General features: G+C 44.2%; 1 protein-coding gene and 1 long non-coding RNA gene across 6 annotated transcripts in view; both read right to left on the bottom strand.

The window, feature by feature from the left end:
• Positions 1–27,147, bottom strand: part of LOC118394475 (serine/threonine-protein kinase N2-like) — a 45,825-nt gene that overhangs the window by 7,941 nt on the left and 10,737 nt on the right. The window contains exons 2-19 of the mRNA XM_035787687.2: positions 20,098–20,398; positions 13,405–13,559; positions 11,958–12,087; positions 11,554–11,699; positions 10,922–11,135; positions 10,441–10,626; positions 9,895–10,004; positions 9,467–9,610; positions 9,166–9,241; positions 8,790–8,931; positions 8,084–8,222; positions 7,650–7,792; positions 7,096–7,171; positions 5,994–6,085; positions 3,962–4,138; positions 3,043–3,105; positions 2,872–2,948; positions 1,012–1,154 (exon numbers count right to left, since the gene is read on the bottom strand). Coding sequence (XP_035643580.2) covers positions 1,012–1,154; positions 2,872–2,948; positions 3,043–3,105; positions 3,962–4,138; positions 5,994–6,085; positions 7,096–7,171; positions 7,650–7,792; positions 8,084–8,222; positions 8,790–8,931; positions 9,166–9,241; positions 9,467–9,610; positions 9,895–10,004; positions 10,441–10,626; positions 10,922–11,135; positions 11,554–11,699; positions 11,958–12,087; positions 13,405–13,559; positions 20,098–20,398 — 2,514 coding nt within the window. The remainder of the gene's footprint in view (positions 1–1,011; positions 1,155–2,871; positions 2,949–3,042; positions 3,106–3,961; positions 4,139–5,993; positions 6,086–7,095; positions 7,172–7,649; positions 7,793–8,083; positions 8,223–8,789; positions 8,932–9,165; positions 9,242–9,466; positions 9,611–9,894; positions 10,005–10,440; positions 10,627–10,921; positions 11,136–11,553; positions 11,700–11,957; positions 12,088–13,404; positions 13,560–20,097; positions 20,399–27,147) is intronic.
• Positions 4,147–5,987, bottom strand: LOC127907597 (uncharacterized). Of its 5 annotated transcripts, none has more exons than XR_008065081.1 (4): positions 5,545–5,987; positions 4,900–5,501; positions 4,728–4,856; positions 4,147–4,684 (listed from the first exon to the last, which is right to left on the bottom strand). It is a non-coding gene; the product is annotated as an uncharacterized LOC127907597 (long non-coding RNA). The 5 variants fall into 5 exon arrangements; XR_008065083.1 differs by having other exon boundaries at positions 4,771–4,856; XR_008065084.1 differs by having other exon boundaries at positions 4,943–5,501.

Genomic DNA, 27,147 nt, shown 5'->3' with positions numbered 1-27,147 from the left:
TAGTAGTGATTTCTTTGCAGCAATTCAACCATGAAGGCCTGATGGGGCTCCCGATTGGTGCAGCGGTCTAAGGCACTGCATCTCAGTGCAAGAGGCGTCACTACAGACCCTAGTTCGATCCAGGGCTGTATCACAACCAACTGTGATCAGGAGTCCCATAGGGCAGTGCATAAATTGGCCCTGCGTCCAGGTTAGGCAGTCATTGTAAATAAGAATTTGTTCTTAACTGACTTGCCTAGTTAAATATAGGTTAAATAAAAAATAAAACAAACAAAATTAACAGTCTCCTCTGAACACTTGATGTTGAGATGTATCTGTTCCTTGAACTCTGTGAAGCATTTATTTGGGCTGCAATCTGATGTGCAGTTAACTCTAATGAACGTATCCTCTGCAGCAGAGGTAACTGAGTCTTCCTTTCCTGTAGCGGTCCTTATGAGAGCCAGTTTCATCATAGCGCCTGATAGTTTTTGCGATTGACTGACCTTCATGTCTTAAAGTAATGATGGACTGACTATCTTTTCGCTTTGTTTATTTGAGCTGTTCTTGCCATAATATGGACTTGTTATTTTACCAAATAGGGCTATAAATCGGTATATCACCCCTACCTTGTCACAACACAACTGACTGGCTCAAACGCATTAAGAAGGAAAGAAATTCCACAAATTAAATTTGACAAAGCACACCTGTTAATTGAAATGCATTCCAGGTGACTACCTCATGAAATTGGTTGAGAAAATACCAAGAGTGTGCAAAGCTGTCATCAAGGCAAAGGGTGGCTACTTTGAAGAATCTAAAATATTCCATGTGTTATTTCATAGGTTTGATGTCTTCACTATTATTCTACAATGTAGAAAATAGTAAAAATAAAGAAAAACTCTGGATTGAGTAGGTGTTCTAAAACTTTTGACTGGTACTGTAAATATACTTTAGAGTTGACCAAATATTGGCCAGCTTTAAAGAGCCGTAGTATTGAGTAGGTATGCATCCATATGACAGGTGAGAACCACTAACCTCTCCAACCAGCATCTCAAAGACGAGGACCCCCAGACCCCACCAGTCCACAGCACGCGTGTATGATGTCTCAGTCAGAACCTCTGGGGCCAGGAACTCAGGAGTACCACAAAACGTGCTGGTGCGGTCCCTGAACCCCATTCCTGCCAGAATACACATAACCATGATACATGTATGGAGACTTTACTGTCCACCCAGACATGGAAATCTGACACCCACATAAGTTTCAGATCAGCATATTGTGCATTCAGAAGGTATTTAGACCCCTTGACTTTTTCCACATTTTGTTATGTTTACAGCCCTTTTCTGGAATGGATTAAATCGTTTCCCCCCCTCAACCTACACATAGTACCCCATAATGACAAAGCAACAAAGTTAAAACAAATTGGTAACAAAAAACCCGGAAATATCACATTTCTATAAGTATTCAGACCCTTTAAATAGGTACTTTGTTGAAGCATCTTTGGCAGCGATTACAGCCTCGAGTCTTATTGGGTATGATGATTCATGTTGGCACACCTGTACTTGGGGAGTTTCTCCAATTCTTCTCTGCAGATCCTCTCAAACTCTGTCAGGGTGGATGGGGAGCATTGCTGCACAGCTATTTTCAGGTTTCTCCAGAGATGTTAGATCAGGTGTAAGTCCATGCTCAGGCTGGGCCACTCAAGGACATTCAATAACGTGTCCCAAAGCCACTACTGCGCGTTGTCTTGGCTGTGTGCTTAGGGTCGTTGTCCTGTTGGAAGGTGAGCCTTAGTCAGAGGTCCTGAGTGCTCTGGAGCAGGGTTTCATCAAGTATCTTTCTGTACTTTGCTCTGATCATCTTTCCTGACTAGTCTCCCTGCCACTGAAAAACATGCCACCACCATGATTCACCGTAGGGATGGTGCCAGGTTTCCTCAAGATGCGACACTTGGCATTCAGGCCAAAGAGTTTAACCTTGGTTTCATCAGAGGTCAGAGTCCTTTAGGTGCCTTTTGGCAAAATCCAAGAGGGCTGTCATGTGCCCTTTACTGAGGAGTGGCCACTCTGCCATAAAGGCCTGATTGGTGGAGTGCTGCAGAGATGGTTGTCCTTCTGGAAGGTTCTCCCATCTCCACAGAGGAACTCTGGAGCTCTGTGAGATGAACATCGGGTTCTTGGTCACCTCCCTGACCAAGGCCCTTCTCCCCCGATTGCTCAGTTTGGCCGGGCGGCCAGCTCTATGAAGCGGTGGTTGGTGGTTCCAAACCTCTTCGATTTAAGAATGATGGAGGCCACTGTGTTCTTGCTGCAGAAATGTTTTGGTACCCTTCCCCAGATCGGTGCGACACAATTCTGTCTCGGAGCTCTAGGGACAATTCCTTTGACCTCATGGCTTGGTTTATGCTCTGACATGCACTGCCAACTGTGGGACCTTATATAGACTGGTGTGTGCCTTCCCAAATCATGTCCAATCAATTGAATTTACCCTTAGACTCCAAATCAAATTGTAGAAAGAGCTCAGGATGACCAATGGAAACAGAATGCACCTGAACTCAATTTCGAGTCTCATAGCAAAGGGTCTGTATACTTATGTAAATAAAATGTTTTTAATTTTTAATACATTTGTTAAATCTTCTAAAGACCTGCTTTTGCTTTGTCATTATGGGGTATTGTGCTTATATTGATGAGGACCTTTGTTTATTTAATCCATTTAAAAATATGCCTGTAACGTAACAAAATGTGGATAAAGTCAAGGGGTCTGAATACTTTCCAAATGCACTGTAGACCTTATATAGAGTCAGGGTAAGGTTATTATACATTTATTTTACATTCAATGGTGTTGGAACAGTGAGAGATGGCATTAAGTTGAGGTTGTGTGGCTTTTGTCCTATTTACCCTCTTTGCAAAGGCCAAAGTCAGCTATTTTTACATAACCCTCAGTGTCCAAGAGCAGATTGTCAAGCTTCAGATCTCTGAAAGTAAAACAAAAATAAATAAATTGTGATAATCCGTATCAATATATATTATAAGAGTATATATTCACCCAGTGAATGGAACTATTCTTACCTGTACACAATCTTATGTTCGTGTAAAAACTGTAATCCCAATACGACACAAGCTGCATAAAATCTACAAGAGAAAAAAAAAAGAAGATTGCAGCAAGAAATCAGAGAAAATGCAATGACTTTTTTCCACTTCATGATTTAGCGTATCACTTAAAACAAGACCGTGGATATAGAGGTGAGCACTTCAGATACTATTTCAAAGCTAATTGCACCAGAAAATAATCTTGGCACAGAAACAAACGCGTTGGTGCTCACAAAGGAAGTGAACCTTCATATTACTACTAGACAAAAAAATACGTTAAAGATTAAATTCACAGTAGGGGAAATCGCCCCACTATCTGCCCCATGGCCATTAAGGTTTTTGTTTTGTTGACAAAGCAGAGCTGGGGAGCATCGCAGTAGAAAATAAAATGGCAGTACATATGCTGCTGTTCTATCACGTGTGCAACGATGTCAGAGGGGGAAAAAACAACTGTGGTTTGCAGTAACTTCTGTTGTTGTAATATCACAAACAGACGTGGCAGTTTCATTCTTTTTTTTTTACGGGGAAATCTGCAGTTGCTCCATCCATTTTTGGACTTATAATTTAATTATATGTACTGATTGATTCTTCCAGAATATAACATATAAATCCCTCATGAACTTAGTTAAACTGTAATAACCCAAAATATAAGATTGTTTTACTACAATGTTTGTAAACAAAGTAAATGTAAAACAAGCATTATAAAACCTCAACATGGTTAAAACTATAATTTTGATATAATGGATGGTCAGTCCTTGTATAGGTAGGTCTATGAATTTGAGAGTGATTACATTTCTCAAGCCCCATCCCATAGCTTTTTAGCAAAACAGGGGCAGGAGGGGCTTTGTTATTGATTTCAGCTTTAAAGCATATAAATATAAAAAATGGTGTCACTCACATGGCCCTGGGCTCGGAGAAGACGTCAGCGTGGATGTGCATCATCAGGTCTCCCCCGGCAGCGTACTCCATGACGAAGCACACGTGCTCCTGCGTTTGGAAGCAGGCAAAGAGGTTGACCAGGAACGGGTGGCGCACGCTGTTCACCGCCTCAAATATACGCTTCTCACACATCAGACTGGGGGAAAGAAGAGACCGAGAGACAAAGATGTAGGCCACTGATGCCTGGGCAAGAAAATCTATTTAATGCTACTTAAAATCCATGTGTAAATCAATTCCTGAAATGAAAGGAAATCAGACCAAACTTGTCTGAGCTGAGCTAATATCTTTCGCAGCAACAACTGTTAAAGGATTAATATGTAGAAATAGTTCCGCCAGTGTCTGGTTGCAAAACTTTTTTTTTTAAATATTCACTTAATTTCAGTTTATTTGACAAAACAACCAATGTATAGCGTAGAGCATTACCAACCCGGTTCCTGGAGAGCTACCATCCTGTAGGTCCACAATCCAACCCTGTTCCTGGAGAGCTACCATCCTGTAGGTTTTCACTCCAACCCTGTTCCTGGAGAGCTACCATCCTGTAGATCCACAATCCAACCCTGTTCCTGGAGAGCTACCATCCTGTAGGTTTTCACTCCAACCCTAATCTAGTGCAGCTGATTTATAATAGTTAGCTGGTTGATAAACCACATCAGTTTAGTTTTAACTAGGTTGGATTGAAAACCTACAGGAGGGTAGCACCCTGGGTACAGGGCTGAATTTAAAACCTACAGGAGGGTAGCACCCTGGGTACAGGGCTGAATTGAAAACCTACAGGAGGGTAGCACCCTGGGTACAGGGCTGAATTGAAAACCTACAGGAGGGTAGCACCCTGGGTACAGGGCTGAATTGAAAACCTACAGGAGGGTAGCACCCTGGGTACAGGGCTGAATTTAAAACCTACAGGAGGGTAGCACCCTGGGTACAGGGCTGAATTGAAAACCTACAGGAGGGTAGCACCCTGGGTACAGGGCTGAATTGAAAACCTACAGGAGGGTAGCACCCTGGGTACAGGGCTGAATTGAAAACCTACAGGAGGGTAGCACCCTGGGTACAGGGCTGAATTGAAAACCTACAGGAGGGTAGCACCCTGGGTACAGGGCTGAATTGAAAACCTACAGGAGGGTAGCACCCTGGGTACAGGGCTGAATTGAAAACCTACAGGAGGGTAGCACCCTGGGTACAGGGCTGAATTGAAAACCTACAGGAGGGTAGCACCCTGGGTACAGGGCTGAATTGAAAACCTACAGGAGGGTAGCACCCTGGGTACAGGGCTGAATTGAAAACCTACAGGAGGGTAGCACCCTGGGTACAGGGCTGAATTGAAAACCTACAGGAGGGTAGCACCCTGGGTACAGGGCTGAATTGAAAACCTACAGGAGGGTAGCACCCTGGGTACAGGGCTGAATTGAAAACCTACAGGAGGGTAGCACCCTGGGTACAGGGCTGAATTGAAAACCTACAGGAGGGTAGCACCCTGGGTACAGGGCTGAATTGAAAACCTACAGGAGGGTAGCACCCTGGGTACAGGGCTGAATTTAAAACCTACAGGAGGGTAGCACCCTGGGTACAGGGCTGAATTGAAAACCTACAGGAGGGTAGCACCCTGGGCCGGAGAGACCTGTTTTAGAGAATCCTTGTACCATCTAAACCCCCGTGAAATGTCTTCAATAACCAAAAATATCTGGTGTACAAAACCGAAAGTAAAAAGACGCAAAAAATATGACACTAAAAGGACCTACCACTTACCAGGCTTGCTTTCCATGAGAATGACAGGTCTATAGCTCACCTTTCTTTGTGAATTTGGTCAGTTTGCATACAAAGCTACATATTGCGCCCATATCAATGGACTTTCTTTTTGCTCGTAGTCAACTCTGAATTGAATTACACGGCTAAACAAAGGTAAACTGTTCAGCTCATCAAACAAACAATTCAAAAGACATCAGTATCTTGGTTGAAGTGCACAGGTTGAGCCCCTTGGTTGAGCCCCTTACCTGTCCACCTCGTCACGAGCCACAATGTCTCCTTTCTTCAGGGCTTTGATGGCGAACATCTCTCCTGTGCTTTTATACTCGGCTAACAATACCTGTGAGGGGAGGGAAGAGAGGAGGCATTTTAGGAAGGCTGGGTTGGGATTTTCAGTAAGAGCACCTCTCTCTAGAGCAGGGTTTCCTAAACTCAGTCCTAGGCCTGTGCACATGCACACATCCGAGTGCACGTTTTGGTTTTTGACCTAGCACTATACAGCTGATAAAACTAAATCAAAGATTGAGGGCGAGTTGGTTATTTTAAAATCAGCTGTGTAGTACTAGGGGAAAACTAAACATGCACCTAGGGGAGGTTCCTAGGACCTCTAGAACAGGGACAAGTAACTTCAGTCCTCCGGGTTATGATTGACTCCAATAATCAACTAATCATGATCTTCAGTTTAGAACGCAATTAGTTTAAAATCAGCTGTGTTTGCTAGGGATGGGGAAAAAAGTGAGAGAGACCACCCTGGCCCCCGAGGACTGGAGCTGCCAGCCGCTCCAGAAGGGCTGAGAAAAAGGGAAGGAACAGGGCTCTCCAACCCTGTTCCTGGAGAGCTACCCTCCTGTAGGTTCACTCCAACCCTGTTCCTGGAGAGCTACCCTCCTGTAGGTTCACTCCAACCCTGTTCCTGGAGAGCTACCCTCCTGTAGGTTCACTCCAACCCTGTTCCTGGAGAGCTACCCTCCTGTAGGTTCACTCCAACCCTGTTCCTGGAGAGCTACCCTCCTGTAAGTTCACTCCAACACTGTTCCTGGAGAGCTACCCATCTGTAAGTTCACTCCAACACTGTTCCTGGATAGCTAACCTCCTGTAGGTTCATTCCAACCCTGTTCCTGGCAAGCTACCCTCCTGTAGGTTCACTCCAACCCTAATCTTGCACACCTGATTCTAATAAACTGGTTGATAAGATGAGTCAGAAGTTACAACTGGGGTTGGTGTGAAAACCTACAGAAGAGTAGCTCTCCTGGAACAGGGTTGGTGTGAAAACCTACAGAAGAGTAGCTCTCCTGGAACAGGGTTGGAGTGCCCTGGGATCGAGAAATGGGTTGGGTGTGTGCCACGTACCTTTCCGAAATGACCACGACCAAGGACTGCAACACATTTAAAGTCTCGGAGACTAAACCGAAATTGTTCTTCTTCCCTGGAAATGGAGGTAGATATCATATATTCAATGGAAAAATACAGACAAACTAATGGTGTCCTGTGTGGCTCAGTTGGTAGAGCTTGCAACACCAGGGTTGTGGGTTTGATTCCCACAGAGGACAACTACTGTAAGTCGCTCTGGATAAGAGCATCTGCTAAATGACTAAAATGTAAAACTTTTTTTTATTGCTTTCAATATGAAAATAAATAACCAATCAATTAAGAGGTAAAAACATGCACTTCCTCATGGAAGTTGGGAACAATACACTGCCCCCAATAAATTAATTATAACCAATCAAACAAAAACAAAACAACTATTAAAAGTACATCAGGCCTGTTAAAACAACATTTGAGTCACAGATATTCAACCTATTTGAGAATCGCTGCTCTTGATCACATAATGAGTCATTATTTAGGATTTGTAAATCAGTGATTCTGCACAGTTCAACTGCAATGTAGTCGTCAGTGAGCTCTACCTTATCTCCTTCTGTATGGCTGTGAGCTCCAGGCCTGGAGGCTGGATCTCCTGCTCTGCTACCTTGTCTAGTCTGTCTAGGTCTGACGACTTCACAGCTATGCTGTTCCTCTTGTTCAGGAAATCAAACGATGCCAGGGCGTCCTGCAACAGCATAACACACTTGTTAGGAGGATGGGGCAGCGTGGTTGTTTCAGTGTGGCACACTGTAACAAAATGTTTTGCAACGGAAAAAGTTTGTTCGGATTCAGGTAGTACAGCCCAGTTTCAAAACATTTTCATTGAGCAAGACCCAGGTTTCCATTGACAGTTTTTTTGTGTTTTAATTTGCTTGAGCTGGGATGACCATTCCCACTATCATAACCATTATCATATGTGACTACAGCTGCACTACTTCCTCTATCAGGCATCTCCATGGTAACCCCATATCCGTACCTGTACTTCCTCCTTGTCGGGCAGTTTGTTGTCCTGTGCCAGTGGTTCTCTGATGCCAGCGGGTACAGGGTAGTGCTTGGGTCCCGGGGTGGGCTCTTTGTCAAAGTCCAGCTTGGTCACCAACGGTTCACTGATGGGACTGGAAGGAAAGGTGCCACATCTTAATGAGAGAGTCTACAGACTGTATGTGTGAAGATGTTATGAAGGTCTCTGGCATTTGTGACATATACAGTGCCTTGCGAAAGTATTCGGCCCCCTTGAACTTTGCGACCTTTTGCCACATTTCAGGCTTCAAACATAAAGATATAAAACTGTATTTTTTTGTGAAGAATCAACAACAAGTGGGACACAATCATGAAGTGGAACGACATTTATTGGATATTTCAAACTTTTTTAACAAATCAAAAACTGAAAAATTGGGCGTGCAAAATTATTCAGCCCCTTTACTTTCAGTGCAGCAAACTCTCTCCAGAAGTTCAATGAGGATCTATGAATGATCCAATGTTGACCTAAATGACTAATGATGATAAATACAATCCACCTGTGTGTAATCAAGTCTCTGTATAAATGCACCTGCACTGTGATAGTCTCAGAGGTCCGTTAAGAGATAGTCTCAGAGGTCGCAATGTTCAAGGGGGCCGAATACTTTCGCAAGGCACTGATAATATATACATACACACACACACATACATACATACATACACACCTGGTGGGTGTTGGAGATCCTGGCAGACTGCTGGTCCCGGTCTCAGCCACCTGTGGGCTGACTGTGGGTAAGGCCCTTCTGACCAGGCGACCCCAGGTGGCAATGTTTATGTTCATCTGAGGAGCACGCAGGAACGTCTTCCCTGAGGACAGTCACAGGATAGGTCAGTGACACACTAACCTCCTTAACAGAGGTCACAAAGCCGGGCAGAGAACACTAGTCCTCACAACTAGTGGTGACCGTGGAAATCATCACCTCACCATTATTTGATTACCGATATTTAGTGTAAGAGACTGAATTAAGCCGTCCAAAAGAGGACAATAAATAGTGAGTATGAAGTAACGTGTATTCTGCTTCTCAGAAAATGACGAGTTACCTTGCTGCTTGGAGAAGATCTTTTTTTGTCTCTGCAGTTTGGGTCGCCGCTCAATGACAGGGGTGAAAAATGTGACCTGAACAAAAATCCATAGTTTGGAGGAGACATACAGGACACCCAAGCAAACAGGCTTCATCATAGGAAGGTATTGATAACTGGGTGGTGTTCATTAGGGCAAACACGGAAAACATTTAAAAACGCTAGCACCCGAAAACTAAAATGAGCGTTTCTTATTGGACAGTTCCAGGTAGTCCCCTTCAGTTAATGAACACAACCCTGGTGTAGTGTCAATGTGGGATACCTCTGCAAACAGGGTTCCCTGAGGCTCCAGGTAGAGACACATGCCGTGACGCTGGTTGTCCAGGAAGTCCTCCAGTCGCAGGAACTTGACAGCACACAGCGAGCGCCAGTCTCTCCAGTACACCGAGATCTCCAGCTCACGAGACTGCAGGTCAAACAATGCACACAAGGTCAAGCGCACAAACACACAAGGCAAAGTCAAGTATTCATAGGGTAACATTAACGTGGTGCACTGTGATTTCATTTGAAACCTTTCTTCAACAATGTGAAATACAAGGAGGAGATTATTTAACTAGCGTCTAGTGAACTGAGGAATCCACTAGTCTTCTCCTCATAACAAATACTGTTGCAGAAAATACCCAAATTAAACTGGCTGCCAGATAATGAGGTTTGCAATATGCTTATAAGTTAACTGTGTGCGTGTCGTACCCTGTCCAGCTCCAGTGTAAACTTCTGATCCCAGGACTGGTTACTGACAGGTCTCCAGTTGGTCTGTCCCACCACTGTATTGTCCAGCTTCAGCACAGCACTGATTTCATCTGGAGAGTAACAAATATTTAATACCATTTTCTGCCAAAAATGCACATATTATAGTTCATACATGTATTGTTCAAATGACATTACATTTAAACGAACACGATGATCTTCCTTTAGGATACACCTCATATAGAGTGCTGTGGTTTCTGTATATTTATAGTTCTGCTACAACTCATGCTCTCAAGAGGAGGGGATGATGGCAGCCGTAATCAGTCACTCGACAGGTTTCAGGTTTCTCCAATGTGCTTTCGTAAAGTGTGTATATGGCGGTGTCTGAAATGTGCCCTATATAGGGAATAGGGTGCCATTTCAAACAACTATGTATAAATATTGTACATCGTAAATTCCTGGATTTCTGATGGTGACAAACAAGCTATCAATGGATTAAGTTATCGATGGAGGGCTAGTAGGAGAGACTGTTGGTGTTTGGAGACTCACTTGAGAGGTCTTCACTCTTGGAGAGGTTCCGTGCGCTGGCACCTCGGTTGCGATTCCCCCGGCTCATGAAGGAGGAGCGAGTCTCGCTGGGGCTCCAGCCAGGCAGCAGCACAGAACAGACTTTGGAACGACCCGGAACGTTCTCCAGCAGGTCCTGGCAGCCCATGAGCCTGACATCTAACGTGCCTGTGGGAGACCAGATATTTTTTATCATAAAGTGATAGATTTTATGAGCCCAGGCTAGGCACAGCGCTACAGCACTATTGTCATGATATATTGTTAACTGCATACTTTAAAGACCGAAATCCCAAAATGCCAGTACATAAAAGGCTAGAACTTCAGATCTTTGTAAACCAAGTTTTCACACAAACTTCCCTTGACAAGCTTAACAGGCGCATATCTCAAGTTAAGATTCAGCTCTACATTCAGAGGTTATCCGCATGCAACTGATGACCACTGCTGTGGGATATAAGCCCTTTACCTGTGAGTGCGGCGGGCTTGGCCACGGTGCTGTATTGGTTCTGGGTGGAGATGACGCTGGAGCGTGGGCTGAGGGCGGGCGAGGACATGAGGGACAGCTCCTCCACGATGTTGGTGCTGCGAGGGTGGTTCTTGGGCAGCTCACTCAGCCTCTGCTCCAGGGAGTACTTGAGCAGGTCCAGCTTTTGACTGGACTCGTTGAATCGGGCCTGGGCCTAACAGCAAGGTCAAGGGTCAAAACAGGGGCATCTTCAGTTGGCACTAAATGGGTGAAAACTCAAAATGTACAATTTTGTTTGTTTTTCAATTCAAAATGTGTTTGCTCTCACACGGGTTCTACAGAATGTGGTCCAGGAAAAACAAGTTCACAAACAGAATGGGTATTTTGTATAGAGTTTGTCCAACAGGCCCAGACATTTTGAAAGTGTTTGCTCCCATAAGTTTGTTGAGCAGTGAGTTGACTAAGGGTTTAGGAATAGCTTTCGAAAACATTTGTTTTTTGTCGAGTTGTTTTTGGGGCCATGGTAGGAGTGCTGACCTAGGATCAGTTTAGCCTTTTAGATCATAATTATATAGACTATGGGACCCGATCCTAAATCAGCACTCCTACTCAACTATGGCTGTGGTCTGTACCTCTGAGTGTGCCCTCTTCTCCGTGACTTTGCCAGAGCCCAGGAGCTTCATTACGTTCTTGGCGCCCTCGGCCACGGCTGACTCTATCCTGGCATGGTGACACAGCTCCTCTACCCGCAGGTCCAGTGGGCTGATGATGGGCTTGGCTGGAGGAAGAGGACCTTGTTAGAGAGACTATCAGGGCATTTGAGGGGATCAGTTTGAGCAAGAGGAGGCGCAGAATCACTAATCTGGATCACACGGTGAGTAAATATTTAGGATGGAAGGTAATCTCTAGATCAGTGATTCCATGTAGTGAATCCACTGTGTGTGTGTGTGCTTGTGTATCCATACGTGTCAAAGAGGATAACACAGGACAGGAAGCCACGACCAGAATGAGTCACAGGCAGGTGTGTGTGTCTCACCCATGACGTCGTTGTTATCGAAGCTCAACTCGCTGGCCTGGCTGCCTTTGAGGATCTGCATCCTGATGAACTCAATCTTTGTCTTGCTGTCCTGGAGCATCTGTTGAGCAGTCGCTAGCAATTTCCGGTCCTGGGCAGAAAATAAAGACAACACTCACACCATCACCAACAGGTACACTGAGGCGTCTATAACAGAAAGTAACTCACTGGACTGTGTGATATTGATCAACATCTGATCTAAACAGCATTTCTTCATAAGTAAAATAACCCAAAACACCTGACACAAATTCCACATCATACTTCAGACAGAATGTGTGTGTGCGTGCGTGGGTTACCCAATCAGAACACGGTCTCGTCAAATCATGACCTTAAGTGGAGCAAAAGTTTTCAATGAACGCATGGAAAAAGTTATTCACCGCAGGCGAAAGTAGAATGTCATTGTGTTGTTGTGTTATCGGTGACCCTCGAGTTGACGCACACACTGGCCCGTGGAGTAAACTAGTCGGCTCCACCCAGAATTCCTTTGGTGGAAGAGTGCACTATGCTATGCCGTGCCGGCGAAGAGGGCAGGAAAGGCTTCCAGTCTGACAGGCATTTCCTGGCTGACATCATCAGGCCATGCCATTTCCCACAGGATGGTGCCACTTTCTCCAGGCGCTCCAGCAGGGGAGCGCTGACCGGGGGTTGCCAACATTCCACACCTTGATATTATACCGTGCTCACAGAGTCAGCTATGGCTGATTTTAGCAAAGGGCACCTTCGCAAATAGAACGGAGCTAATACTATCTTGCATAAAATGCTGTGGTTAGTAGTTAGCACGGAGGTTGCTATCGTTCCACACTTTAGCGTTAATATCCCTACTGTATTAGTGCCGTATGATTTTAGCTGAATTCATCAGCATTCTACACCTTAGCAACCAGTGCAGAGCTAAATACAGCCTGATAATGCTCTGTTAATATGGCTGGGGTTACTTAACATGATTCTGCACAGGGAGTACTAGCTAGGTCTGTTAATACCATGTCTGGTGTCACTTCCAGGGACACCATCTTGAAGGTTAGTCCTACTATACACCATATTTATAATGATGCTAACTGAGCTCACCATTTTGAATAATGGATTTTGTGGTCTCTTAAAAAGAAAATACCACTTAAAAACACTATAATTTGGTATTTGCTCCATTATTCCACTGTTGATACAGTCCAAAAATGTTTTGCATGTCAGCAATCAAGTTTTCAAAAATATAGAACTTTCAAAATACAGATATGTGTTGCATCATACTGTGACACTTTGGGAAAAACCCTACCTATTTCCAACAACAGACTGCAAGGAGGGACTACCTGGAATTAACCAATAGGACACGCTCATTTTCGTTTTCTGTAGAGTTAAGTGCCCTAATGAACATGACCCAGAGGTCACAAACTGAAGGGCAAGAGGTCAGAGGGCATACCTTGGAAGAGCCGTTGGAGTACATCTGTATCATGTTCTCTGCCCCCTGTTTGACCTTCAGCTCAATGTCGTTCTGCTTCTTCAGGGCGGCCAAGCGGCTGTTGCTGGTGCACATCCTCGCCTCGCTAGCTGGGGTGTCCGGGGTCAAAGGGCACTCTAGAAACCAAGGTAGAAGATCGGAAGGGAAGATATGAAGCTTGGATATTAAAACCCATTAAAGCGCTTACAATACAACAATAAAGTTTGCATGTTCATTAGCTACAACATTCAAAGGCTTGTATGGAAGGTCTTAGAGTTGGTCATAATGCATTTCTTATCTTGTTCAACGCAGCCATATTCACCAGGTTGTTGTTTACCATCTACAACAAAGCAATTTGTGTAAAAACAGAAAGCCTTTTGGCAGTGATGGAATTGAAGGATTTCGGACACTGGCCAGCCGGGGAATCAGACTGAAATCTTTACTAGCCCGGGTCGAATATCTGTTCCATGCAATATTTCAAAATACTAAATGTCACTATCCCGCGGGCTAGTTGGGCACATTTTCTACCAGCCCGGTCTGAAAAGTCATTTCCATCCCTGTCTGCTGGTATGAAAACTACTGATGACAGGGAATTATTGTATGTACACTTAGATTCTTTACTAAAATTCCCTGAAGAGTTGGGATTTCTGTTCCAAACAGCACAGAAGTTAGGGGAACCCTGAAGCGGTCTCTGGAGAAAAACAAGCACAAACTTGCTCAAGACAAGATGTGACGTTACTGTACATGCAAATATATGGTATGACTGACAGGCCCTTGTTGCTAAAAGCCAGGGTTGTGTTCATTAGGAACAAAACAGAAGAATGGACAAACACGGAGGGACTACCTGAGGGTGACCAATAAGAAACGCTCAAGTTCATCTTCTGTTGCAAAGCGATTCACTAGAGTTTTGCCACCCAGGTACTCCGTGCTCTTGTCCTGCCCCAGGGGCTGTTGGGTCTGGTGCTGTGCACACCTCAAGTACTCTCCTTCCTTCCCTCCAAAAACAAAAGTGTCCTCTATCATTTCAGTCAAGCTGCGGTGCTGAGGGATGTGCTCACTGGTTTTCATGCCTGGGCAGAACCCCTCCTCTCCGCGGCACCCCTGCTCTCCGCGGCACCCCTGCTCTCCGCGGCACCCCTGCTCTCCGCGGCACCCCTACTCTCCGCGGCACCCCTACTCTCAAATCAAATCAAATTGTATTTGTCACATACACATGGTTAGCAGATGTTAATGCGAGTGTAGCGAAATGCTTGTGCTTCTAGTTCCGACAATGCAGTAATAACCAACAAGTAATCTAACGAACAATTCCAAAACTACTGTCTTATACACAGTGTAAGGGGATAAAGAATATGTACATAAGGATATATGAATGAGTGATGGTACAGAGCAGCATAGGCAAGATACAGTAGATGGTATCGAGTACAGTATATACATATGAGATGAGTATGTAAACAAAGTGGCATAGTTAAAGTGGCTAGTGATACATGTATTACATAAGGATGCAGTCGATGATATAGAGTACAGTATATACGTATGCATATGAGATGAATAATGTAGGGTAAGTAACATTATATAAGGTAGCATTGTTTAAAGTGGCTAGTGATATATTCCCATAATTTCCCATCAATTCCCATTATTAAAGTGGCTGGAGTTGAGTCAGTGTCAGTGTGTTGGCAGCAGCCACTCAATGTTAGTGGTGGCTGTTTAACAGTCTGATGGCCTTGAGAAAGAAGCTGTTTTTCAGTCTCTCGGTCCCAGCTTTGATGCACCTGTACTGACCTCGCCTTCTGGATGATAGCGGGGTGAACAGGCAGTGGCTCGGGTGGTTGATGTCCTTGATGATCTTTATGGCCTTCCTGTAACATCGGGTGGTGTAGGTGTCCTGGAGGGCAGGTAGTTTGCCCCTGGTGATGCGTTGTGCAGACTTCACTACCCTCTGGAGAGCCTTACGGTTGAGGGCGGAGCAGTTGCCGTACCAGGCGGTGATACAGCCCGCCAGGATGCTCTCGATTTGTTGACATTGAGTGTGAGGTTATTTTCCTGACACCACACTCCGAGGGCCCTCACCTCCTCCCTGTAGGCCGTCTCGTCGTTGTTGGTAATCAAGCCTACCACTGTTGTGTCGTCCGCAAACTTGATGATTGAGTTGGAGGCGTGCGTGGCCACGCAGTCGTGGGTGAACAGGGAGTACAGGAGAGGGCTCAGAACGCACCCTTGTGGGGCCCCAGTGTTGAGGATCAGCGGGGAGGAGATGTTGTTGCCTACCCTCACCACCTGGGGGCGGCCCGTCAAGAAGTCCAGTACCCAGTTGCACAGGGCGGGGTCGAGACCCAGGGTCTCGAGCTTGATGACGAGCTTGGAGGGTACTATGGTGTTGAATGCCGAGCTGTAGTCGATGAACAGAATTCTCACATAGGTATTCCTCTTGTCCAGATGGGTTAGGGCAGTGTGCAGTGTGGTTGAGATTGCATCGTCTGTGGACCTATTTGGGCGGTAAGCAAATTGGAGTGGGTCTAGGGTGTCAGGTAGGGTGGAGGTGACATGGTCCTTGACTAGTCTCTCAAAGCACTTCATGATGACGGAAGTGAGTGCTACGGGGCGGTAGTCGTTTAGCTCAGTTACCTTAGCTTTCTTGGGAACAGAAACAATGGTGGCCCTCTTGAAGCATGTGGGGACATCAGACTGGTATATGGATTGATTGAATATGTCCGTAAACACACCGGCCAGCTGGTCTGCGCATGCTCTGAGGGCGCGGCTGGGGATGCCGTCTGGGCCTGCAGCCTTGCGAGGGTTAACACGTTTAAATGTCTTACTCACCTCGGCTGCAGTGAAGGAGAGACTGCATGTTTCCGTTGCAGGCCGTGTCAGTGGCACTGTATTGTCCTCAAAGCGGGCAAAAAAGTTATTTAGTCTGCCTGGGAGCAAGACATCCTGGTCCGTGACTGGGCTGGATTTCTTCCTGTAGTCCGTGATTGACTGTAAGACCCTGCAACATGCCTCTTGTGTCTGAGCCGTTGAATTGAGATTCTACTTTGTCTCTGTACTGACGCTTAGCTTGTTTGATAGCCTTGCGGAGGGAATAGCTGCACTGTTTGTATTCGGTCATGTTACCAGACACCTTGCCCTGATTAAAAGCAGTGGTTCGCGCTTTCAGTTTCACGCGAATGCTGCCATCAATCCACGGTTTCTGGTTAGGGAATGATTTAATCGTTGCTATGGGAACGACATCTTCAACGCACGTTCTAATGAACTCGCACACCGAATCAGCGTATTCGTCAATATTGTTATCTGATGCAATACGAAACATATCCCAGTCCACATGATGGAAGCAGTCTTGGAGTGTGGAGTCGGACTAGCGTTGGACAGACCTCAGCGTGGGAGCCTCTTGTTTTAGTTTCTGTCTGTAGGCAGGGATCAACAAAATGGAGTCGTGGTCAGCTTTTCCGAAAGGGGGGCGGGGCAGGGCCTTATATGCGTCACGGAAGTTAGAGTAACAATGATCCAAGGTTTTCCACCCCTGGTTGCGCAATCGATATGCTGATAAAATTTAGGGAGTCTTGTTTTCAGATTAGCCTTGTTAAAATCCCCAGTTACAATGAATGCAGCCTCCGGATAAATATTTTCCAGTTTGCAAAGAGTTAAATAAAGTTCATTCAGAGCCATCGATGTGTCTGCTTGGGGGGGATATATACGGCTGTGGTTATAATCGAAGAGAATTCTCTTGGTAGATAATGCGGTCTACATTTGATTGTGAGGAATTCTAAATCAGGTGAACAGAAGGATTTGAGTTCCTGTATGTTTCTTTCATCACACCATGTCTCGTTAACCATAAGGCATACGCCCCCGCCCCTCTTCTTACCAGAAAGATGTTTGTTTCTGTCGGCGCGATGCGTGGAGAAACCAGTTGGCTGCACCGCCTCGGAAAGCGTCTCTCCAGTGAGCCATGTTTCCGTGAAGCAAAGAACATTACAGTCTCTGATGTCCCTCTGGAATGCTACCCTTACTCGGATTTCATCAACCTTGTTGTCAAGAGACTGGACATTGGCAAGAAGAATGCTAGGGAGTGGTGCACAGTGTGCCCGTCTCCGGAGTCTGACCAGAAGACCGCCTCGTTTCCCTCTTTTTCGGAGTCGTTTTTTGGGTCACTGCAAGGGATCCCTTCATTTGTCCTGTTTGTAAGGCAGAACACAGGATCCGCGTCGCGAAAAACATATTCTTGGTCGTACTGATGGTGAGTTGACGCTGATCTTATATTCAGTAGTTCTTCTCGACTGTATGTAATGAAACCTAAGATGACCTGGGGTACTAATGTAAGAAATAACACGTAAAAAAAACAAAAAACTGCATAGTTTCCTCGGAACGCGAAGCGGCCATCTCTGTCGGCGCCGGAAGTAACCTCCGGCGGCACCCCTACTCTCCACGGCACCCCTACTCACCGCTGCACCCCGAGAAGAGTGCTGAGCAAATGCTCGCTTCTTCACACACAGGTGGGCAAAAACCTGCCTGACTGACTTCTACTGTCTCTTACCATCATCTTGGTGACAGTTTGAGGTAAACTGTACGGTGTTTGATGGTTAGATTTCATTTAAATTTACAGTTACACAGGAACAGAAATAAATATTCCGCTCCAGCCATTACCACGAGTCTGTCTTCCCCAATTAAAGGTGCTACCAACCTCCTGTGCTCAAATGGCTCCACAGCCGACCAACATATCCCTACCGCTAACTAGCTCTAGGCCTATACCCAGTCAACAGCGCTAACCACAGTTAGCATTCAAATATCACACACACACACCGCTTTAGCATGAGAAGCACATCCTGTTAAACATTGGAGTCTCTGGAGACGCCTCAGGAGGTTGCCAATTCATTCTAACAGCGTAATAATTAATTTAATCAGCCAATAACCTGGCAATGCATATGAAGGAGAACGTCAGGTTGCTAGGCAACACCAGAGTCATAAAGTCGTCCACTAAATTAGCACTAACGAGAATGATTATGGGTTCGCAAGATTCCTCCGACAATATGTTTGATCTGTGTTCAAGCTCAGACTGAGTGTAAGCAGATGCAAATAAAAACGTTGGCTACTCAGCTATGTTGTGTGTGTGCAGACTGTATTGCAGTCCTAACTGACATTCGATTATCTGTGTGTGTGTGCGTATGTATCCGCGTGTGTGTGTGTGTGTGTGTGTGTGTGTGCCTGTGTCCCAGGGCTTCCCTCCAGAAGAGAGGGGTTTGGTCGGGGTCAGGACCAGTCAAGGACCCCCTCCTCCACACAGCCCACGCTGGGCCATTGAACATGGTCCCGTGTGGCTCAGCTGGTAGAGCATGGTGCTTACAATGGCAGGGTTGTGGGTTCATGTTTCCCACGGCGACCAGTACGAAAAATAACCAACATGTATGCACTCCCTATTGTAACTCCCTCTGGATAAGAGCATCTGCTAAAATTACAACAACAAAAAGTAAATGAATATCAAGCAGGATGATATCACTCCTGGAACGCTGACAGGGGAACCAGCCCAACGTCTGATCCCAGGTCAGCCACCGACAGGGTAGAACGCAACACATACAGTTACATCGTCATTTAACAACTGACCTAAGACATTAGTGTTTTGTCATATTGCTGGTTAAGGTTGGGTGTGAAAAAAGGGGAAGGTGATCTGACATCAGTTGTGGAGGACAGAACCCCCCCCGTTGCTCTAGAACTTGGCCTGAGGTCAGTTCCCAGTTCTGCGACATACCACTGGCCATGCATCATTGAACAAAACACCTTCCTCGTCAGATAAGGGTTCAATGAGTCAGGATAAATTTGTTCCCACTTAAAGATGCGTTATAAAAAAGGTTTTGTATAATATCAGCCAGGATTTTTGAATGTAGCGCGAAAATTATGCACAATTATGAACAACGTCATCCATTTCTCATGCTATGTTATATCCTGAAAATTCTCTAATTCGTGCAATATGTTACACATTTTTAAGTGCTTTAGATCCCGTTCAATATCTTTATGACTACCTTTAAATACAGAAAGGCAGTCCCCATTTCCAATGTCTAAAACTAGGGAGTAAGAAATGCCATAGCAGCAGACAGACAAACCCAGTCCTTCTCTCTCCACCCATTATTAATACGATCAACTATTCCCTGCACATCCACTGAAACATTTACCCATGTTCAGGTAACGTGCTAAAAACCCATTTTTGTTCACAAATTCGCGGTAGCAGGTTTCAACAGCCTCGAAAATAACTAAACGGAGCCCTATTGTAAAACAATAAGGAATATGCCCGTGTCAGCTCCTAGAAGATGAGGCACCACAACAGAGGGCATTCATTGTGTGTGGGTCCTATTTGTGTATTATGTGCTGTATCATGTATTGAGTGTCCTTATACCAAGAAATACCACACCTGAAGAGAGCATAGTATTGTATTCCACTAAATTCCGTTTAGCCTGTGTGAAACAGGATAGAGAAGAGAAAGCATTCAGTACATACACCTCATATCAAAAGAAAGGCTACATCCCCTGAAGTTTCCAGGCTTTTCAAAAATCCCTGTTGAAGGATTCCTGAAATCTGGAGGGAATAAGCAGCGAGTGAATCCTCCAACTAGGGATTTCTGAAAAACCTGTGGAAAGTTTCAAGAGTTTGGCAACCCTAGTTACTCCCACGCTCCATGAAAAATAGCCATACCCAGCAGGTCATCGGGGTCCTTGACCACAATGTGGGCGTTGAGCTCCTGGAGCTCCTGGTGGAGCTCCTCCACCTTCTTGTTGGACTTCTTCAGCATGTTGTCCACATAGGCCAGGCTCTTCTTGTCCGTGGTGACCTTGCGCAGGTTCTCCGCACCCTCCTTGATCTTCAGCTCTTTGCGGATCTCGCGGCGGATTTGCTCCTTGATCTCATCCAGCTTCTGCTGCACCATGGTGTCCGACAGGTCCAGGTTGTGGCCCAGGCCCAGCCGCTCCGACACCAGCTGGCCCCTGGCGTCGCCCTGGAGGACAACAGAGAAAATAGATTGGGGTTAGGATTCATAAGGAAATGTAGGGCTGTCCAACTAAAAACAAAATCTTGGTAGACCAAGAGTAATCTGTTCTTTCGACCAATCGATTGGTTGAAATGTTACGTGTATTTTTCCATATGTAGACATATGATATGCGTTTTAATCAAATCAATTAAACTCAGCAAAAAAAAGAAACATCCTCTCACTGTCAACTGCATTTATTTTCAGCAAACTTAACATTAAATATTTAACATTAATAGTTAACATTAAATATACTTAAATATTTGTGTGATCATAACAAGATTCAACAACAGGCATAAACTGAACAAGTTCCACAGACATGTGACTAACAGAAATGGAATAATGTGTCCCTGAACAAAGGGGGGGTCCAAATCAAAAGGAACAGTCAGTATCTGGTGTGGCCACCAGCTGCATTAAGTACTGCAGTGCATCTCCTCCTCATGGACTGTACCAGATTTGACAGTTCTTGCTGTGAGATGTTACCCAACTCTTCCACCAAGGCACCTGCAAGTTCACGGACATTTCTGGAGGGAATGGCCCTAGCCCTCACCCTCCGATCCAACAGGTCCCAGACGTGCTCAATGGGATTGAGATCCGGGCTCTTCACTGGCCATGGCAGAACTGACATTCCTGTCTTGCAGGAAATCACGCACAGAACGAGCAGTATGGCTGGTGGCATTGTCATGCCGGAGGGTCATGTCAGGATGAGCCTGCAGGAAGGGTACCACATGAGGGAGGAGGATGTCTTCCCTGTAACGCACAGCGTTGAGATTGCCTGCAATGACAACAAGCTCAGTCCGATGAGGTTGTGACACACCGCCCCAGACCATGACGGACCCTCCGCCTCCAAATCGATCCTGCTCCAGAGTACATGCCTTGGTGTAACGCTCATTCCTTCGACGATAAACGCAAATCTGACCATCTCCCCTGATGAGACAAAACTGCGACTCGTCAATGAAGAGCACTTTTTGCCAATCCTGTCTGGTCCAGCGACAGTGGGTTTGTGTCCATAGGCGACATTGTTGCCGGTGATGTCTGGTGAAGACCTGCCTTACAAGACATACAAGCCCTCAGTCCAGTCTCTCTCAGTCTATTGCAGACAGTCTGAGCACTGATGGAGGGATTGTGCGTTCCTGGTGTAGCTCGAGCAGTTGTTGTTGCCATCCTGTACCTGTCCCACGGGTGTAATGTTCAGATGTACCGATCCTGTGCAGGTGTTCTACATGTGGTCTGCCACTGTGAGGACGATCAGCTGTCTTTCCTATCTCCCTGTAGCGCCGTCTTAGGCGTCTCACAGTACAGACATTGCAATTTATTGCCCTGGCCACATCTGCAGGTCTCATAAGGCACATTCACGCAGATGAGCAGGGACCCTGGGCATCTTTCTTTTGGTGTTTTTCAGAGTCCATAGAAAGGCCTCTTTAGTGTCCTAAGTTATCAGAACTGTGACCTTAATTGCCTACCGTCTGTAAGCTGTAAGTGTCACCTGTTCCACAGGTGCATGTTCATCAATTGTTTATGGTTCATTGAACAAGCATGGGAAACAGTGTTTAAACACTTTACAGTGAAGATCTATGAAGATATTTGGAATTTTACGAATTATCTTTGAAAGACAGGGACCTGAAAAGGGGACGTTTCTTTTTTTGCTGAGTTTATATTCACTGAGCTTGTCTCATTCTTTAAGCACACTGTTTGATTAAATAATTAAGACACACAAATGACTAGAGGGAGTCCGACCAGCAATGGATTTGATTGTGCTGGGCTCAAACTTGCAGCGCTGTGTAAAAAAAAAAAAAGATAAAAAAAAGATGGCGAGTGACTGACAAACACCTGTTGTCCCGCTTTCCTGCCGCAGCGACCAGCAGTTATCACGCTGTACGCGTTGCTGAAGCTGCAACATAATTCACTTCTGACTGAAAAGCTCAGTTACCAAAATCACTCATTTTCTTTGGAAATATATTCCCTATTTCTTAAACCCTTGCTCTCTTTACGTGACATGTATGCATGGCATGCACGTGACCAATAGGGCCTGACCTATAATCGCATCAATAAAATGGTTATAACAAACTCCAAACACCGTAACAGCAAAATGGATGTAGAGGACGTGACTCATGAGGTAAAGGTTGCTTGACTGCATTTCATATCATGAATGACTCATATGATTGGTACAGTAGCCTATATAAGTATTGAAATATAGGCCTACGTAAGTTACGGTATTAAGACTAAACATGATGCGCTCTTCGGTCTACAGCTGGATGGTGGTTATACAAGGCTGCTATACTAACACTACTAATGATAATGACATCACTTATTATTATTATTAGTAGTAGTAGTAACAATATGAAAGAGATCAAGAAAAAGGAGCGGTAATAATATATAAAATATATATTTACTTTTTTTTTTTTTTAAATAAATAGGACAATTTTGAAGTGTAAACACTAAATAAATATTACCAGAAAGGCTGTTCTAACAAAGTAAAGATTAAAAACAGACGAATGTGAATTCTTTAAAATATATTTTTTCCCAGGGGGTGGATCAGCTTTAATATTGAGGATAGATTGTTGCTTCCATTAATGTAATTGTCTGCATCATTTCCAATCCCCCATATTTTTTGGGTAAATAAATATATTTTGGGGGTAAAATAAATAAATCAAATATAGAAATTGTGTATATATGTGTATATATATAATATATATATATATATGAAATTATAAACACACACACACACACACACACACACACACACACACACACACAGCTCAAAAAATAAAGGGAACACTAAAATAACATCCTAGATCTGAATTAATGAAATATTCTTATTAAATACTTTTTCCTTTACATAGTTGAATGTGCTGACAAAAATCACGCAAAAATTATCAATGGAAATCAAATTGATCAACCCATGGAGGTCTGGAAAACCACACTACAGGCTGATCCAACTTTGATGTAATGTCCTTAAAACAAGTCAAAATGAGGCTCGGTAGTGTGTGTGGCCTCCATGTGCCTGTATGACCTCCCTACAACGCCTGGGCATGCTCCTGATGAGGTGGCGGATGGTCTCCTGAGGGATCTCCTCCCAGACCTGGACTAAAGCATCCGCTAACTCCTGGACAGTCTGTGGTGCAACGTGGCGTTGGTGGATGGAGCGAGACATAATGTCCCAGATGTGCTCAATTGGATTCAGGTCTGGGGAACGGGCGGGCCAGTCCATAGCATAAATGCCTTCCTCTTGCAGGAACTGCTGACACACTCCAGCCACATGAGGTCTAGCATTGTCTTGCATTAGGAGGAACACAGGGCCAACCGCACCAGCATATGGTCTCACAAGGGGTCTGAGGATCTCATCTCGGTACCTAATGGCAGTCAGGCTACTTCTGGCGAGCACATGGAGGGCTGTGCTCCCCCCCAAAGAAATGCCACCCCACACCATGACTGACCCACCGCCAAACCGGTCATGCTGGAGGATGTTGCAGGCAGCAGAACGTTCTCCACAGCGTTTCCAGACTCTGTCACGTGTCACATGTGCTCAGTGTGAACCTGCTTTCATCTGAAGAGCACAGGGCGCCAGTGGCAAATTTGCCAATCTTGGTGTTCTCTGGCAAATGCCAAACGTCCTGCACGGTGTTGGGCTGTAAGCACAATCCCCACCTGTGGGTGTCGGGCCCTCATACCACCCTCATGGAGTCTGTTTCTGACCTTTTGAACAGACACATGCACATTTGTGGCCTGCTGGAGGTCATTTTGCAGGGCTCTGACAGTGCTCCTCCCGCTCCTCCTTGAACGAAAGCGGAGGTAGCGGTCCTGCTGCTGGGTTGTTGCCCTCCTCCACGTCTCCTGATGTACTGGCCTGTCTCCTGGTAGCGCCTCCATGCTCTGGACACTACGCTGACAGACACAGCAAACCTTCTTGCCACAGCTCGCATTGATGTTCCATCCTGGATGAGCTGCACTACCTGAGCCACTTGTGTGGGTTGTAGACTCAGTCTCATGCTCCCACTAGAGTGAAAGCACCACCAGCATTCAAAAGTGACCAAAACATCAGCCAGGAAGCATAGGAACTGAGAAGTGGTCTGTGGTCCCCACCTGCAGAACCACTCCTTTATTGGGGGTGTCTTGCTAATTGCCTATAAATTTCCACCTGTTGTCTATTCCATTTGCGACAACAGCATGTGAAATGTATTGTCAATCAGTGTTGCTTCCTAAGTGGACAGTTTGATTTCACAGAAGTGTGATTGACTTGGAGTTACATGGTGTTGTTTAAGTGTTCCCTTTATTTTTTTGAGCAGTATATATCATTGAAAGTCAATATATATAAAAAATATTTAAATAAAGAGTTCTTAACAGGGCATGTTTTTTTTTAACCTCGCAGGTGTCGTCTCCTTCAGACATGAGCTCGTCGTCAGAGCAGATGTTGAGCACGTTAACCAGCATCTCTGTCACTTATATAGACATATATACACACACACACTTTTTAGAATATACCTTTATTATTCCCCACAAACCCTACCACTCTTCCCCCAATTGGAGTAAACTAATAAACAATAACACTTAGGCTTCTACCTTCAGTTTATACATATTATACACATTTTATAGACAATCTATTTTACAATAGTTATATTTAGTTTTTAGTCTTCCCTCTATTTCTGATGTCAATTGACTGACTTTTCACATCACCCAGTATTGCTATCGGCAGCATTAGTTCTAGGTAAATGTTGCAATTCTTCAGCCATACCAGGACCTGTGTCCAAAAACGAGCTACATATGGACAGTACCAAAATAAATTATTTAACGACTCTGCCTCCTCGCAGAAAAATCTGCAGAGCTGAGAAGATTGTATTCCCTATATCATTCTATTGGTTGCAAGAATTTTGTATAATAATTTAAATTGAAAAATGTAAAGTTTTGAATCCGGTGTCATTTTGCGTGTCAATTCATAAACCATGTGCCGTGGAATTGGTACATCGAAAATCTCTTCCCAACTATTTTGCAATATATATGGCACAGCTGTCAATTTTCTTATCCTTAAATGAAATTGGTATATAGATTTTTATTTTTCAATTTTCTTTAACCATTTTTGCTCTTTAATGCAGGGCCGACAGACAAGTTCCTTACTTTTGTGGTAATGCTGCAATTAGTTGTAATTTTGGGTAGAGCAGACATTTCCATATGGCTGTGTTAACTGCATGTGTGACAACTCCACCAGTCCTATTTATGATATCATTTACAAACAGTATATCTTTTTTTTTTTTAAGTATCGAAAAATCTTTTTTTAATTTTTTTTTTATCGTATATTTGAGTTTAACCACAATATTTGTTGTATTATTTGTTCTGTCTTTTCAGGTGGATTAAACTGAAATGCAAAAAAAGTGAGCAGCTGTAATTTGAATGAAGGGAAAAGGCCATTCTTGAACATGGGGTGAGACATTCTTCCTAATTTACTAGAGAACCATTTCGGATTTAAGTTGAACTTCGTAAGAAGCATTTCAAGGTCCTGGAGTGGCCTAGCCAGTCTCCAGAACTCAACCCCATAGAAAATCTTTGGAGGGAGTTGAAAGTCCATGTTGCCCAGCAACAGCCCCAAAACATCACTGCTCTATAGGAGATCTGCATGGAGGAATGGGCCAAAATACCAGCAACAGTGTGTGAAAACCGTGTGAAAACGTTTGACCTCTGTCATTGCCAACAAAGGGTATATAACAAAGTATTGAGATAAACTTTTGTTATTGACCAAATACTTATTTTCCACCATAATTTGCAAATAAATTAATTAAAAATCCTACAAAGTGATTTTCTGGAATTTTTTCCTTCTCATTTTGTCTGTCATAGTTGAAGTGTACCTATGATGAAAATTACAGGCCTCTCATCTTTTTAAGTGGGAGAACTTGCACAATTGGTGGCTGACTAAATATTTTTGTTGCCCCACTGTATGAAAACCAGGCCTGGTTTCCCCAATATTTCATAGTATTCTATTGTTTCCAGTACTTGTCTTATATTATCTCCAATGTATCGTCCATGTAAAAAAACTTGTCTGACTAGGATGAATAATATCTGACAATACCTTTATAATTCTATGCGCCAAGCATTTAGCTACAATTTTTGCATCACAACACTAACGTGGAAGAGGCCTCCAATTCTTTACATGGACTGTATTTTTAGATATACACACCACTTGGATCCTGTTTCAGTAATTCAGTAATAATAATTCAGTAATAATGAAATCACTTCTGCTTTCAAAATATTGTTCGGTGAATCATGAGTGATCATTTGTAACAAGTTTCAATACATTTTTTTCGTAGCATTTCTATGTTGAAGATTTACATTTTATTGTGCATTTTTCCCCATATTGTTTACTTGACATGTCGTTGTGTGATGTGTGATACACACAGAATCAGTAGGGTATTAAACAAACACTCAAACAGGCAACTGAAGCAGGTTCTGTCTTATTTCTGTAGATGCATAGTGGGGAGAACAAGTATTTGATAACCTGCAAAATCGGCAGTGTTTCCTACTTACAAAGCATGTAGAGGTCTGTAATTTTTATCATAGGTACACTTCAACTGTGAGAGACGCAATCTAAAACAAAAATCCAGAAAATCACATTGTATGATTTTTAAGTAATTAAATACATTTTATTGCATGACATAAGTATTTGATACATCAGAAAAGCATAACTTTTAATATTTGGTACAGAAACCTGTGTTTGCAATTACAGAGATCAT

The sequence above is a fragment of the Oncorhynchus keta genome, chromosome 15 (assembly GCF_023373465.1).
Source record: "Oncorhynchus keta strain PuntledgeMale-10-30-2019 chromosome 15, Oket_V2, whole genome shotgun sequence".
Lineage (NCBI taxonomy): Eukaryota > Metazoa > Chordata > Actinopteri > Salmoniformes > Salmonidae > Oncorhynchus > Oncorhynchus keta.
The sequence above is the reverse complement of the archived record's forward strand: the minus strand, read 5'-3'. Positions and strand labels throughout refer to the sequence as shown.